At 48.2% G+C, this 14,127-nt stretch overlaps 1 protein-coding gene across 1 annotated transcript in view; it reads left to right on the top strand.

The window, feature by feature from the left end:
- The window catches only part of LOC310784861 (class I histocompatibility antigen, F10 alpha chain-like), a gene marked incomplete at both ends in the record, with an annotated part of 39,133 nt that overhangs the window by 23,880 nt on the left and 1,126 nt on the right, over nt 1-14,127 (top strand). Inside the window, one exon of the mRNA XM_083645896.1 lies at nt 3,946-4,010. Within this exon, the coding sequence (XP_083502022.1) occupies nt 3,946-4,010 (65 nt within the window). The remainder of the gene's footprint in view (nt 1-3,945; nt 4,011-14,127) is intronic.

Here is a 14,127-nt window from a genome sequence, read left to right as displayed (position 1 = left end):
GGTAAAGCAGTTTGCATCACTCCCATATTGCATCATGTAAAAACATTCCCGTCTCTGCCTGACATTTCCAACATAAATTATTGGCCATCAAACCCATCCTGTGAAGCTTAGAGGGCGTAAAATAAAACCTGTGTATTAACTTATATTGAGTAAATTTCCCCCTCGCCTCCTTTATATATTTCCCCCTATTCGCTAATATCTTTAACCATTCTTCCTCACTGATATCACACCCCAAGTCCCTCTGCCAGATGATTCTCAGATTATTACAAATATCTGTTTGCGATGCGTTTAAAGATTTGTAGAATATAGATGCCCTGTGTGCTACGTGAGCGCTGTTCTTGTTCTACCTTCTGTAATGTTTTGTGTGTAAACATGAATGTCTCTTCAGTGGAGCAGGCAGTAAAGACACCTTCTTTGGAGTTACAAAGGTCCAGGGTTTGAATCCCCAGGTGGACAAGTCCTACTTGCCATAGGTAGCAGTATCAGACTTCTCCATTTAGTTAGTTTCTCCTCACTAAACGTAGGCAGGCGTTTGGCTCAGTAGGTAAAGCCTCAACCTTTCATGTGGAAGTTTGTGAGATCTAATCCAGACTTGTCCTTTCTAAACTCATTAGTCATTAAGACGTTTGTCAGTTGTGAACAACTCCATCAATGTGATTATAATGAAAAGATGAACTTGACAGAAGTCACGTGCCGACACTAAACCTATAAGACTGCATGTCTGAACTTGACAACATGTCAGTTTGTGTCTGTCTTTGTGTCTTCTGGATGGTGACACACTCCCGTCACGTCCCACTCACAGAAATATTCCCATCCCGCTTTATTTTAGAATGACTCCCGTCCCATCAGGCTTCTCCCCCCACGCCCCCCCACCCGCGGTGGCGTTAGTCTTTAGGCAATGCAATGATTTGGATTTGATGTTCTCCCTCTCCTCTTTTTACTTTACTTTGTGTTCTACTGCAGGTTTCATTCAAACTGTAAAAAAAACAAAAACATATAGCAATAAAAGCTGGTCTTGTTTTCATGATTCCCGCTCCCGCCCATTCCCGTTGACTTTTTTTCCCATCCCGTGATGAACAATAAAATGACAATAAAAATAAAAATCCTACCGGAATCCCGGAAAAAATGTCAGCTTCTATTTCTGGAATGTTTGGTCAATCTGTTTGTCTTTTCAAATTGTGCTTGGACCCCTCAGATGCCAACTTGCAGCTACATTTATTATTATTATTATTATTATTATTATTATTATTATTATTATTATTATTATTATTATTTATTATTTATTATTATTATGGTGAATATGCTAACTGGATCTAAGCGTTAGAAGGTAGAATTAGATTTTTATGCCTCCGCCGGCGATAGCCAGGCCAGGCCGAAGGCATTATGGATCCGGGTTGTCCGTCCGTACGTACGTACGGATGTCCGTCCGTCCGTACGGATGTTTGTTAACGCCATATCTGAGGAACGCCTTGACGGAATTTCATCAGATTCGCCTTAAACATTCACTTAGGCTCAAGGATGATCTGATTAGATTTTGGTGGTCCAAGGTCAAAGGTCAAGGTCACTGTGACCTCTCGAACGCCATTTTCAAGCTTGTTAACGCGATATCTGAGGAACAACTTGACGAAATTTCATCAGATTCGCCTTAAACATTCACTTAGGCCCAAGGATGATCTGATTACATTTTGGTGGTCCAAGGTCAAAGGTCAAGGTCACTGTGACCTCTCGAACGCCATTTTCAAGCTTGTTAACGCGATATCTGAGGAACAACTTGACCACATTTCATCAGATTCGCCTTAAACATTCACTTAGGCCCAAGGATGATCTGATTACATTTTGGTGGTCCAAGGTCAAAGGTCAAGGTCACTGTGACCTCTCAAACGCCATTTTCAAGCTTGTTAACGCGATATCTGAGGGACAACTTGACCAAATTTCATCAGATTCGCCTTAAACATTCACTTAGGCCCAAGGATGATCTGATTAGATTTTGGTGGTCCAAGGTCAAAGGTCAAGGTCACTGTGACCTCTCAAACGCCATTTTCAAGCTTGTTAACGCGATATCTCAGGAATGCCTTTACGCAATTTTATCAAACTTGTCTCAAACATTGACTTGGACTCAAGGATGAACTGATTACATTTTGGTGGTCAAAGGTCAAAGGTCAAGGTCACTGTGACCTCTCAAACGCCATTTTCCAGCTTGTTAACGCGATATCTCACAAATGCCTTGACGGAATTTCATCAAATTTGCCTCAAACATCGCCTTAGACTCAAGGATGATCTGATTACATTTTGGTGGTCAAAGGTCAAAGGTCAAGGTGAGCTCTCACACACCCAATTTCCAAGCTCTGTAACACAACATCACAGGAGCGCCTTCACGGAATTTCTTCCAATTTGCCTCAAATGGCGATTTGGACTCAAGAATTAACTAATGGCGGAGGCATAAGTCCGCGTTGCGGTCGTTCTAGTTTTTAATCAATTATATAACATAATGTTTTTCCCCACCTTTAACCAGTTCCTCTTCCTTCACCTGAACTGCCTGCAGCAACACCATCACCACCAACACCTCCACCACCACCAACTACAACAACACCACCAACAACACCAGCTACAACAACACCACCACCACCAACTACAACAACACCATCACCAACCACAACAACAACACCACCAACTACAACAACACCACCACCAACTACAACAACAACACCATCACCAACCACAACAACAACACCACCAACTACAACTACACCACCACCAACTACAACAACAACACCATCACCAACCACAACAACACCACCAACTACAACAACACCACCACCAACACCACCACCACCAACAACAACAACACCAACCACAACAACACCATCACCACCAACACCACCACCAGCTACAACAGCCAGAGCTGAATCCTCCTCTCCAAATGAGACAAGTAAGACAATTCCACACATGCTGTAAAAATGTTGTGATATTTTTCACAATGTAAAATGTTTTATACATGAATTAAACTAAATTGTCATAATGTTTAGAGTCATATGTTTAGAGGGTCCTATCTCTCACCTGCACAAAGGCGGGGCAACTTGCGTTAGCGTTAGCCCTGGCTGTCATTGCTATCTTCCAACCCGTGCACGGTGCACCTGCTAATTTGAGGTTGTGCGCTCATGCAAGATAGCCTAGATAGGAACCAGGTTTGAGTCCTCACCTGCACCTGTGGGTGTGCCGGTCTGAAAAGGAGGTGTGGCCAGTGAACATTCTGGCATTGTGCCATGTTATGGTGGACTGGAAACAATGTGTCAAGACCAGCTCAGACCCTGGTCTTGACACAGCCAAGGTCAAGCACTATTATCTTCCACGACGGCCACACTGCTGCTGAAATACACACACACACACACACACACACACACACACACACACACACCACACGTCTAGCATGATCCTCTCATTTATAATATTAATGTTATCTTTTTGATCCTGTACCCCCTACTTCTCTCTCTCTCTCTCTCTCTCTCTCTCTCTCTCTCTCTTTCTCCCTCCCTCCCTCTCTCTCCCCTCTTCCCCACTCTCCCTCTATCTCTCTCGCCCAGGAGACTTCCTGGTCGTGGCTGTGTTTGTGACTGTTGTTGTTGTGGTTGTTTTGGTGCTGCTGACTGACAGTCTGCTGCTGCTCTACAGATGGAAGAGAAAGAGGGAAAGTGATGGTGAGTTCTCAATCTCCATCATTCTTCAGTAGCAACTTCAACACTAGTACAATTTAAATAGACAACCCCCCCCCCCCCACCCCCCCCCCACACACACACACACACACACACACACACACACACACACACACACACATATAAAAAGCTTTGTACTGTCTCTTCCACAGGTTCAAACACCAGGGGAAACTCAGGCTCCATAAACCTGCAGGTGAGTTACTTTAACTCTTTGTATCTCTGTTTATTCTCATAGTTTCTACCCTTGACGGTATAATGGACATCATGTCACCTAGACATGACACCCAGACACCTTGTCAAGTAAGACAAAAGATCTCCATTGCCCTCTGGTGGCTGGTATGGGTCATAAATCCCGGGACGGGACCTGAGCCAAATCAAAAGTAAACAATCAAAGTACACGTCAAATATAAAAGTTGAAAAAAGTCCAAGGCAACTCTTCTTATGAATAAAAAGCCTTTATTCTATCTTGGCTAGTTCAAACACTCCAACATGTTTCGGCCTAAGCCTTCATCAGGGACAATCTGAATGAGCTGAACCCCAGTGCTGACTGAAGACAAGGTCTTGATTACCAATGACCAACAGCTTGTGCCTAATCATGTCATAGTAAATCACAACAGTCAAATCTGTAAAGCCTGTAGGGGTCAGCAAACACCAGATACTTAGAATACAGATTCACAAAAAACATAAAAAATCCATGAAACATCACAGGACAATATTGTAACGTTCCTGGTAACTCATGAGGCAGAGGCTTCTTGCTGGTACAGGGTTCTTTATTATCAGTTAGTTATATTACAACTCTCAGCGGTTGTCACGCTCATAGCTAGCCCTCTAGGCAGTGTCTGGAGACTGACCGCGCATGCTCAGTCTCCCCCCGGAAGTATCCCCAACAGCATAGTGTTCCCCAATAACACTCCCACACATCAGTTCCTATCTGTAGTCGAGACACTACCATTGCTCACCACTGTATGTGTAACACTGATTCGCTACATACTCCCCGCCCAACAATAAGGTCAACGCCCACGTTGATACCACATCACACATCCCCCTGTACCAAAACACACCCAACATCTTTTCTTTGCTTTTTAGCAGCTTCTTTGTTTTTTAACCACATTTTATGTCACCACATTTTATGTCTCAATCTCAGCCTTCTCCCCCATCTTTCCTCCCCCACAATATCTCATGCCATGCACATCATTTACTTTTTTTGTTACAACATTTCCAACCACCATCTCCTCCTTTTTTTTTTTTTTTTTAATATAACTCAAAGTCCTCGAAGTGTCCTGGAGACCTTGGCTCTCTCCGTGGCCGTGTTAGTCTCTGTGAATCTGCCTGTGGGGCTGATCCCACCTGCAGTGTCTCTGGGGCTTCAAGTCCCTGAGTGGTGGCCGCCCGGTCATGGCCGGACGCCCCTCTCTGTGGAAACAGATTCCTTCTTTCAGCATGTCTAGGTGAAACCGCTGGGCGGCCGAGATCTGGGGGAAGGGTGCAACCCCCCCCGGTATGGGGCCAACCTGTCTCGGTGGAGTACCTTCTTGCCACCAAGTGGCATCTGCACTCGGTACACCACCTCCCCCATTCTCTCCATGACCCTGCATGGGCCTGTCCAGTGACAGTCCAGTTTAGGGCTACGCCCTTTTTTTCTCCGGGGTGTGTACACCCAGACCAACTCCCCCCCCTGGAAATGGTTTCCCTTTGCCCTCACGTCATAGTTCCTTTTATGTTTCATGCCCGCTTTCTCCAGCTGGTCCCGAGCGAAGTTGTGAGCGGACTCTAATCGATCTTGTAGCCTCCTGGCATACTCTCGCCCCGGGGGCGTGTCCAGTGCATCTGGTGGTTTGCCGAACGCCATTTCTGCTGGTGTCCGCAGTTCTCGGCCCAACATGAGCAGAGCGGGTGTGCAGGAGGTGGACTCTTGTGTGGCAGATCTGTAGGCCGTGAGGATGAGAGGCAGGTGCGTGTCCCAGTCTTTCTGGTGCTCCTCAGTGAGGATGGCCAACTGCTTTTTCAGCGTCTGATTGAATCTTTCTAGTAGGCCATCGCTCTGGGGGTGCAATGCTGTGGTCCGTGTCTTTTTAATGTTCAGTTTCTCGCACATGGTGGCGAACACTCGTGACTCAAAGTTTCTTCCTTGGTCACTGTGTAGGGTCTCTGGTGCTCCGAACCTACTGAACATGCCTGTTACTAGTGCGTCGACCACCGTCCCCGCCTCCTGGTCGGGCAGTGCGTATGCCTCTGGCCATTTTGTGAAATAGTCCATGGCGGCCAGGACGTATCGATTTCCACTGTCTGAGCGTGGGAAAGGTCCCATCACGTCTACTGCTACCCTCTCCATGGGGGCTCCTGCTGCTAGCTGTTGGAGCGGGGCGCGAGACTGGTCTAACGGACCTTTGTACGCTGCGCAGAGGTCGCAGCGTTGACAGAAGTCCTGTACGTCTCTCCTCATCCTCCCCCAATAAAAGCCTTGTCTGATGCGACGGAGGGTTTTGCTTACCCCAAAGTGCCCAGCCCCTACAGTTCCATGGCAACTCCTGCACACCTCTTCCCTCAGCGTCGTCGGCACTACTTTCCGCCACTTATTTTCTCCTGTTGCTGGCTCCTTCCAGGACTTCATCAGCACTCCGCTGCTCAATCTCAGGGTGTCGAACCCTGCCCACAGCCCTTTGGTTGTGTCGGTGGCCCCTGCCACCTCCTCCCAGGGCGGCTTCTGGCCCTCTTCTACCCATTGCAGTACTGGCGACAGCTCCCTGTCGTTTTCTTGGTGGCCCCTCCAATCTGCTGCCTCTGCCATCCGCAGCGTCTTGCACACCGGTCCATCCCCCGTGTGGTTAGGGCATATTCTAGCTTCCTCTTGGAGCTCTCTCTCTCTCCCCTCTCTCTTCTCGCAGTACACACACCCCCTTTCTGCGCAGGGTCGTCGTGACAGGGCGTCTGCATTGACGTGGTGTGTCCCTGCTCTGTGCTCTATGGTGAAGTTGTAGTCCGCCATTCTCTCTAACCAGCGGCACACCTGTCCCTCCGGCTCCCGGAAGGACCATAACCACTGCAGTGCTGAGTGATCGGTCCGTATGGTGAACTGAGGCTGTCCCAGGAGGTAGTATCTAAAGTGTCTTAGTGCTTCTACGACGGCTAGGAGCTCCCGGCGTGTGACGCAGTAGTTTCTTTCTGTCTTATCAAACGTCTTGCTAAAGTACGCCACCACCCGCTCCCCTTCAGGCCCTGCCTGGGACAGCACGGCCCCCATACCCCCATTGCTGGCATCAGTGTCTAATAGGAACGGCAGTGCGGGGTCTGGTGCTCTAAGCACTGGGGACTCGGTCAGCGCTTTCTTGAGGGCCTCGAACGCTAGGTGGCATTCTGCTGTCCAGTTGAAGTCTGCGTTCTTTTCTTTAAGCCGGAACAGTGGCTCTGCGATGTCAGAAAATCCTTTTACAAATTTCCTGTAGTAGGATGCTAACCCTACGAAGCTCTCGAGTTCTCTTTTGTCTCTGGGGGTGGGCCACTCTACGAGTGCCCGTGTTTTTTCCTCCAGAGTGCGAATGCCCCCCGCACCGATGCCATGTCCCAAGAACTCCACCCTCCTCTTCAGGAAGTGGCACTTATCTGGGTGTAGCTTTAGACCTGCCTCTGCTATCTTCTGTAGGACCTTTCGTAACGCCCCCACCGCTGCCTGAAACGAGCCCCCGTGTGTCAATATGTCATCTAAGTATACGACGCATTCGGTTTGGGGAATGTCCCCGAGCAGTTTCTCCATGAACCTCTCGAACGTTGCGGGTGCGTTGCACAGTCCGAAACTGAGTACTCGAAACTGCCACAGTCCTCTCTCGGTGCGGAAGGCGGTCTTTGGTTTGGCATCGTCGCAGAGGGGCACCTGCCAGTACCCACTGCGGAGGTCTAGGGATGAGAACCAGGATGACTCCCCCACTATGTCTAACAGCTCCTCGATGACGGGCAGCGGGTACGCGTCTTTTTTTGTCACCTTGTTCAGCCCTCTATAGTCTACGCAGAATCGCATCTTCGCGCTATTTTTCTTCTTCACCAACACTACCCCCGACGCCCATGGGCTCTCTGACGGCTCGATGATCCCCGCCCTCAGCATGTTCTCTACAGCTTCGTTCGCTATATCTCTTCTTGCTGCTGGGACTCGACAGGGATACGACCTGATGGGCCGCGCCCCTTCAGTGTCTATTTGGTGTTCTACCAGGTGGGTACAGCCTAGCTCATCGTCCGACATCGCGAAAATGTCTTTATATTCCTCTAGTACCCTCCACAGTTCATCGCTCTGCTGGGGTTCTAACCCTTCGCTCTGGCGTTGGTGTAATCTCCTGAGCATCTCTAACCTCTCTCTCTCCCCCTCTGCCTGTTGCGCTGGCTGAGGGCAAGTGTTTGGAGGTGGGCTTGGGGCGTGGCTTTGTGGAGGGGCTTGGTCTGCTGGGTGGGGCTCATGCTCTACGGTGACGCGGTACACGGTGATGTTGTTAACGTTAGGCCGCTCCCCTGGAACGGTGGGAGGGTGGCCCATCTGGACTACTGGCCCCCCTGCAAATGTCAATGTGCTTTTTCCTAGGTCTACTGTGCATTTGTTCAGCGTTAAGTAGTCTTCCCCCAGGATGCAGGGCCCCGCCATTTCTACCACCCACACCGGAAAGTCCACTGTCTGTCCCCCCACTGTTATCATTACGTGTCCCCTCCCCCTCATTGGCATCAACTCACCGGATACTGTTCTTAGCAGCTGTGCTGCTGGCTGCTCCAGGCGCGTCCCCTCGGGCATCATGTTGACGTTCACCAGCGTTGCCGTACACCCCGTGTCCACCAGGGCGGCGCAGTATCTCCCCTGTAGGTAGACTGGAACATGGCAGCCGTTCATCGCGCGCGGCCCGCTCTGCATGTTGACAGCTCCGGCGATGTCGTCTACTTCGGGGCACGGCGGAGCCCCACCTCCCCGTTGCTGTCGGTGGGCTCCTTCCTGCGACGACGTGGCTACGGGGACTGTGACATCGTAGACCCGTCTCGCCCCATCTGGACGGGCCCTGTGCCGTTTCCCTGGTTCCACGCTCCCCGGCGGCAGTCTGCTTCCCGATGCCCGGGGCGTCCACATCCCCAGCAGATCCCTCTGGCCCAGCTGTTGTTCCGCTGGGTGGGCTGCCGAGCGGGGTTGGACTGCAGGGTCGCTCTGCGGAGCAGTTGTTCTTTTAGCTGTTGTACTGACTCGGACAGTTCTTTCACCATGTTGCCTTGCTCTGTCAACGCCGTCTTCCACGCTGGCTCTTCTTGTATCGGGCTTCCTGCTGCCATTCTCGCCACGGGGACAGCTCTCCCCTCTTCGCTGTTCATGGCCCAGCCCTCTACTGTCTCTCTTTCAAACGCCAGCTCCAGCGCTACTTCTAGTGTCTTTGGCCGTTGCAGCATTACTTGCTCTCTTAGTCCTCGCGGCGCGATAGCCTGGATGAAGTAATTTCGGGCTAGCTCGTCTAGTGCTTCTGGCGGCAACCGGCTGTATACGCGCCGGCTGAGGATCTCAATGTCTGTAGCCAGCGCCCGCAGCGACTCCCCTGGTCGTCTACGCCTGTTACACAGTTCCGCGACCATGATGCCTTCTTCTTTGCACTGTCCAAAACGCCTCCTCAGGGCCGCCATCACAACGTCTAAGTCTTTTGTATCTGCCATTTCCGCCACACATGTTATAGCTTCGCCCTCGAGTGACATCACCAGGTGACTGGCTCTCTCTTCCCTCGACCAGCCATTCATGTCCGCTGCTACGTTAAACATTGTGCAATATGGCTCCCACTCGCCTTTACCGTTGAATTTTGGCGGGGTGATTTCCTTTCTTCCTCGCCGCCCGCTGTCCTTTGTCGCCTCGACCCGTGTCCCGTCTTTGTCCTCGGCTCGCAGGCTAGCTCCGCTGGGCTGTGGCACAGCCTCCATGGCTACAGCGGCAATGTCAACCCGCTCGGTCTTCACTCTCACCGGCCCCGGTTTTTCCGCTCCTTCTCCCGCCTCGCTAGCTTGCCTGCTAGCTCCCTTGAGCCGCGGGATAGCTTCCGTGGCTACGGTGATAGCGCCGTCTAGCTCGGATTTTATCCTCACCAACCCCAGGCTTTCTGCTGCTTTCCCCGCTTGGATCTCTGTGGTAGCGGCCGCGTCTACCCAGACATCCTCCTCTTCGGATGCCTGGTAGTCTGCCCCGGCTCTTGCTTTTCCCGCCTCTCATTTGAGTCTTTTCCGCTCTTTCTTCAGGAACTTGTTAACCATCTCGCCGATTCTGGAGGCAATATTCACCGTTTAAACGTCTGACGCCAGTGTAACGTTCCTGGTAACTCATGAGGCAGAGGCTTCTTGCTGGTACAGGGTTCTTTATTATCAGTTAGTTATATTACAACTCTCAGCGGTTGTCACGCTCATAGCTAGCAGCATTCCCTCTAGGCAGTGTCTGGAGACTGACCGCGCATGCTCAGTCTCCCCCCGGAAGTATCCCCAACAGCATAGTGTTCCCCAATAACACTCCCACACATCAGTTCCTATCTGTAGTCGAGACACTACCATTGCTCACCACTGTATGTGTAACACTGATTCGCTACAATATAATAAAAGACCAATATGACTACTTACACAGTAGAGTATAGAATAATCACTGGCCATTGCATCAAACCCATAACTTATTAAAGGCATCATAAATGAGGCATTCATAAACAGGACAACATATCAATAGAATCATTAAGACCCGGGGGGACAGTAGCCTGTCATTTGTGAATCCACCGGCTTTCTTTTTGGTTCAAGGCTTTCTGTCTATCTCCTCGTCGGATGGTCTGGGGCACACAATCCATACCAATGGCTGTGAAGGAATTGGAAGAACATTGATGAACATCTTTAAGATGCTTTGTCATGGCATATTCAATGTTTCCTATCTGAACTGCATGCTTATGCTCATATAATCTGTCCTGCAGTCTACGTTTTGTGCGCCCTACGTAGAACGCATTGCATTTAGAGCATGACAAAATATAAACCACGTGTGTAGTCTTACAGTTAATGAAATGATTCATTTTGTAAGTAATTTTTGTGGTCGGGTGTGTAAAGCCCTTTGATTTGACCACTACATCACATTGTTTACAATGTCCGCATGCGAAAGTACCAGCTGGTGCCTTGGGTAGCCATGTAGCTCGTTCTACAGGTAGATGGCTGCGCACAAGTCTATCACCAAGGGCGGGCGCCCTTCTAAAAGAAAACACAGGGGGCTCTGGGAAGACTTTACTGAGTGTCTCATCACATTGTATAATGTTCCAGTTCCTCTTAATGATGTTGCTGACTGCCCGAGCCTTAAGGTGCTGTACTGAGTGGAGAAATAAACCCTATCGGTTTTAGCTTTCGGGGTTTTTTTCTTCAGAAGGGAGTCCCGATTCAAGTCCTTGTCTTTCGATAGTGCCGGTTCTAAAATGCTGTGAGTGAGAATAGCCCCGTTCTTTAAATCGATTGTACATTTCCCCACTTTTTACTTTAAAATCAGATTCACTGTTACATATTCTCCGTAACCTTTGGAACTGTCCATAAGGTATGTTATTTATGAGTGAGGGACACGTCAAATATATTTTCAGCTAACATGGTTTCTGTCATCTTAGGTCGTTCTTATTAGGGATGTCCGATATTATCGGCATACCGATATTATCGGCCGATATTAGCATAAAAAATCGATATCGGAAAATATCTGTATCGGTTTTCATGCCGATATATATATATATATATATATATATATATATATATATATATATATATATATATATATATTTTTTTTTTTTTTTTTTTTTAAATACAGGGGGAGTCTCACTGAGAGCAATGCTCTCTTTTTCAGGAGTGCCCTGTTCACATTCACACACACATTCATACCTGGAAGCTGACCAGTACAACCACAGTCTGATCTGTTGGCCACTGAGCAGCTCCACTGGTACGGTTGGGGTTAAGGGCCTTGCTCAAGGGCACTTCAGTGGTGGTAATGAGGGAGGGGCAAGCGCTGCCTTTTCACTTTCCCCACCCAGATTTATCCTGCCGGTCCCGGGGATTGAACCGACAACCTTCTGGTCACAAGCTCGCTTCTCTAACACTTACAACTTTAACACAACATGCATATTATATATTAAACTCTTCAGCTACATTAAGCTACATTATGTAACTTGTTACGTGAAATTTTGGTGGAAAAAAAGCCCGCTTATATCGGTATCGGTTGATATCGGTTGATATCGGTATCGGAAATTAAGAGTTGGACATTATCGGATATCGGATATCGGTAAAAAAGCCAATATCGAACATCCCTAGTTCTTATCACGTTGATGTATGTTCAAGTCCTCGTTCTTCTAATACGTTTGTTTTTAATTTGTTAATTGGTGATATAAAAAGGGCTGATTGACAGCTGTGACACAGCCACTCTCAAACCGTCAGACGGTGGCTCTGCCCGACTTTACTGCAGAAACTCCAGATACAATAAATGCAGCCAAACAAGCAAGATGGCAGCTCGCTGAAACAAGATATTTTGGCTTCATTTTAAGTGGTAGGAAGTGGAGACGTGTTGTCCATATATTATACAGTCAATGGTTTCCACCATAGCTTCTACACATATAGGCAGCACTAAGTCATCACGCATGGAAGCTGACCCATGATTTCAGGCGCAAATGCTCTGTGTGCCGTCTTAGGCTTTAAGATTCAAAATCTCAAGATTAATTTAAATTCATTTTAATAGTGAGTAATCATATTACAAATGAGGAATTTGAATCAGTGCAGTTTTAGCCCCTGCAATGTGATTTGCACTGCATGGTACAAACCTTTAGTTTAGTAGATCTGGCCCAAGCTAGGTGTATCCTGCAGGGAGTGACAGGATCAGAGCCTAGACGACATACTAAACTCTATGGGCCCTATTCTCCCACAGGCCTTCGGCGCTAAAACGGGCCTTAAACGCAAAAAAACGTGCCTTGCGCCTGTTTTGGGACGATATCAATATGGCTTTACGCTGCCAAATGCGCTTTAGGCCGAATGGGCGTGGCGCAGTCCCAGAATGGGCCAAAGTGGGCGTGTCGGCCTTAAATCTCGGCGTACTGCTATCTTCGCACCCCCCCTAAATTTAGCGCTTTGCGCCTTTGAAAACCAGGCCTATTCAGTGCGCCAGTGCTCTTCTGCTGCCTCTCCCCTGTCACCCTTCTCTGTCTCTCTCTGAAACCAGGCCTATTCAGTGCGCCAGTGCTCTTCTGCCGCTTCTCTGTCACCCTTCTCTCTCTCTCTCTGACTTCCTCGCTCAGACAGACACAACACATAGCAGCACCCAGCTTCCCATAGGAAATAGCAGTTGTAAGTTTACTGCCTGTGAATGTCCCTGTCCCAGCATGCAATTGGGTCCTCCATTTCGCTACTAAATAGCAACCAAATGAGCCGAAATAGATATAAAAGGTAGATCTAAAATAATGTGTAATGGTAAGACAACCTGCAATTGTAGAAGATTTCAATATTGGACCAAATAAAACATCGAAATGAAACACCACCCTATGTGAAACATATATGTCCTCTTGAGCCTATATATACCCTGTGTGGATTTAACGTGATTTAGATAAGTGACAGCGGAACGCGCTTCGGAAGCTTCTACTGTCATCTGCTATACTGTGATGTCTATATTTATGTGCATCATCCTTCCTGCAGCAGGCGAGATAAAATGATATCTTTCTGGACAAACTTTCACCAATCTAATAGGCTATATTTTTCTAGCTGATGCGTTTAGAACATTATTTTCACTTTGATCTTGCTATAGTGTAGCGTATTTACATGCTTGCAGTATTGAAACTGCAGTTAGATTGGTTTTAGAAGCATAATAATATGGAATAATAGCCTATAATGCAGACATACAGACTGGATGAAGGGAGGGGGGGGGGGGGGGGCAGAGCGTTTGGCTTTCGTCTGGTTTTGCGGGATCACTGGAATTGGAGCTAAAAAGGCAAGCGTGCGATTCGTTTATTGCAGTTATCCAATGAGCATGACGGTGCATAATTTTACGCTTAAAAGGCGTGGTTGTAATGCTTTAGGCTGCGTGTAGCGCCAGCACGACGATATCAATTGCGCTGGTCCACGCCCACTGATTTGAGCTGCGCCAGGCGTTCGGCCTAGAAACAGCGCCGATGCAACGATAGGGACCTATATAGATTCATTCTCAATCATCTGTTTATGTAAGTTGACAGATTGAAATGGAACAACTGTAAATTGTATAATGATTATAATTAATAGATAACAGTGTTGTAGTGTGTAGTATTAATGCAGGATAGATGTAGGATACATGCAAGATGGAGGACTGTTTCCATGGCTACCGCTGATGTGTTTGCTGTCCTGCCTTGTCACCTTGCTGAACTTGATATTATTTTTTACAGAGTGTCACGTATGTGAACTGTCCTCCAGC

The sequence above is a fragment of the Poromitra crassiceps genome, assembly GCF_964638095.1.
Source record: "Poromitra crassiceps genome assembly, chromosome: 11".
Classification (NCBI taxonomy): Eukaryota; Metazoa; Chordata; class Actinopteri; order Beryciformes; family Melamphaidae; genus Poromitra; species Poromitra crassiceps.
This window is presented reverse-complemented; position numbering and strand designations above follow the sequence as displayed.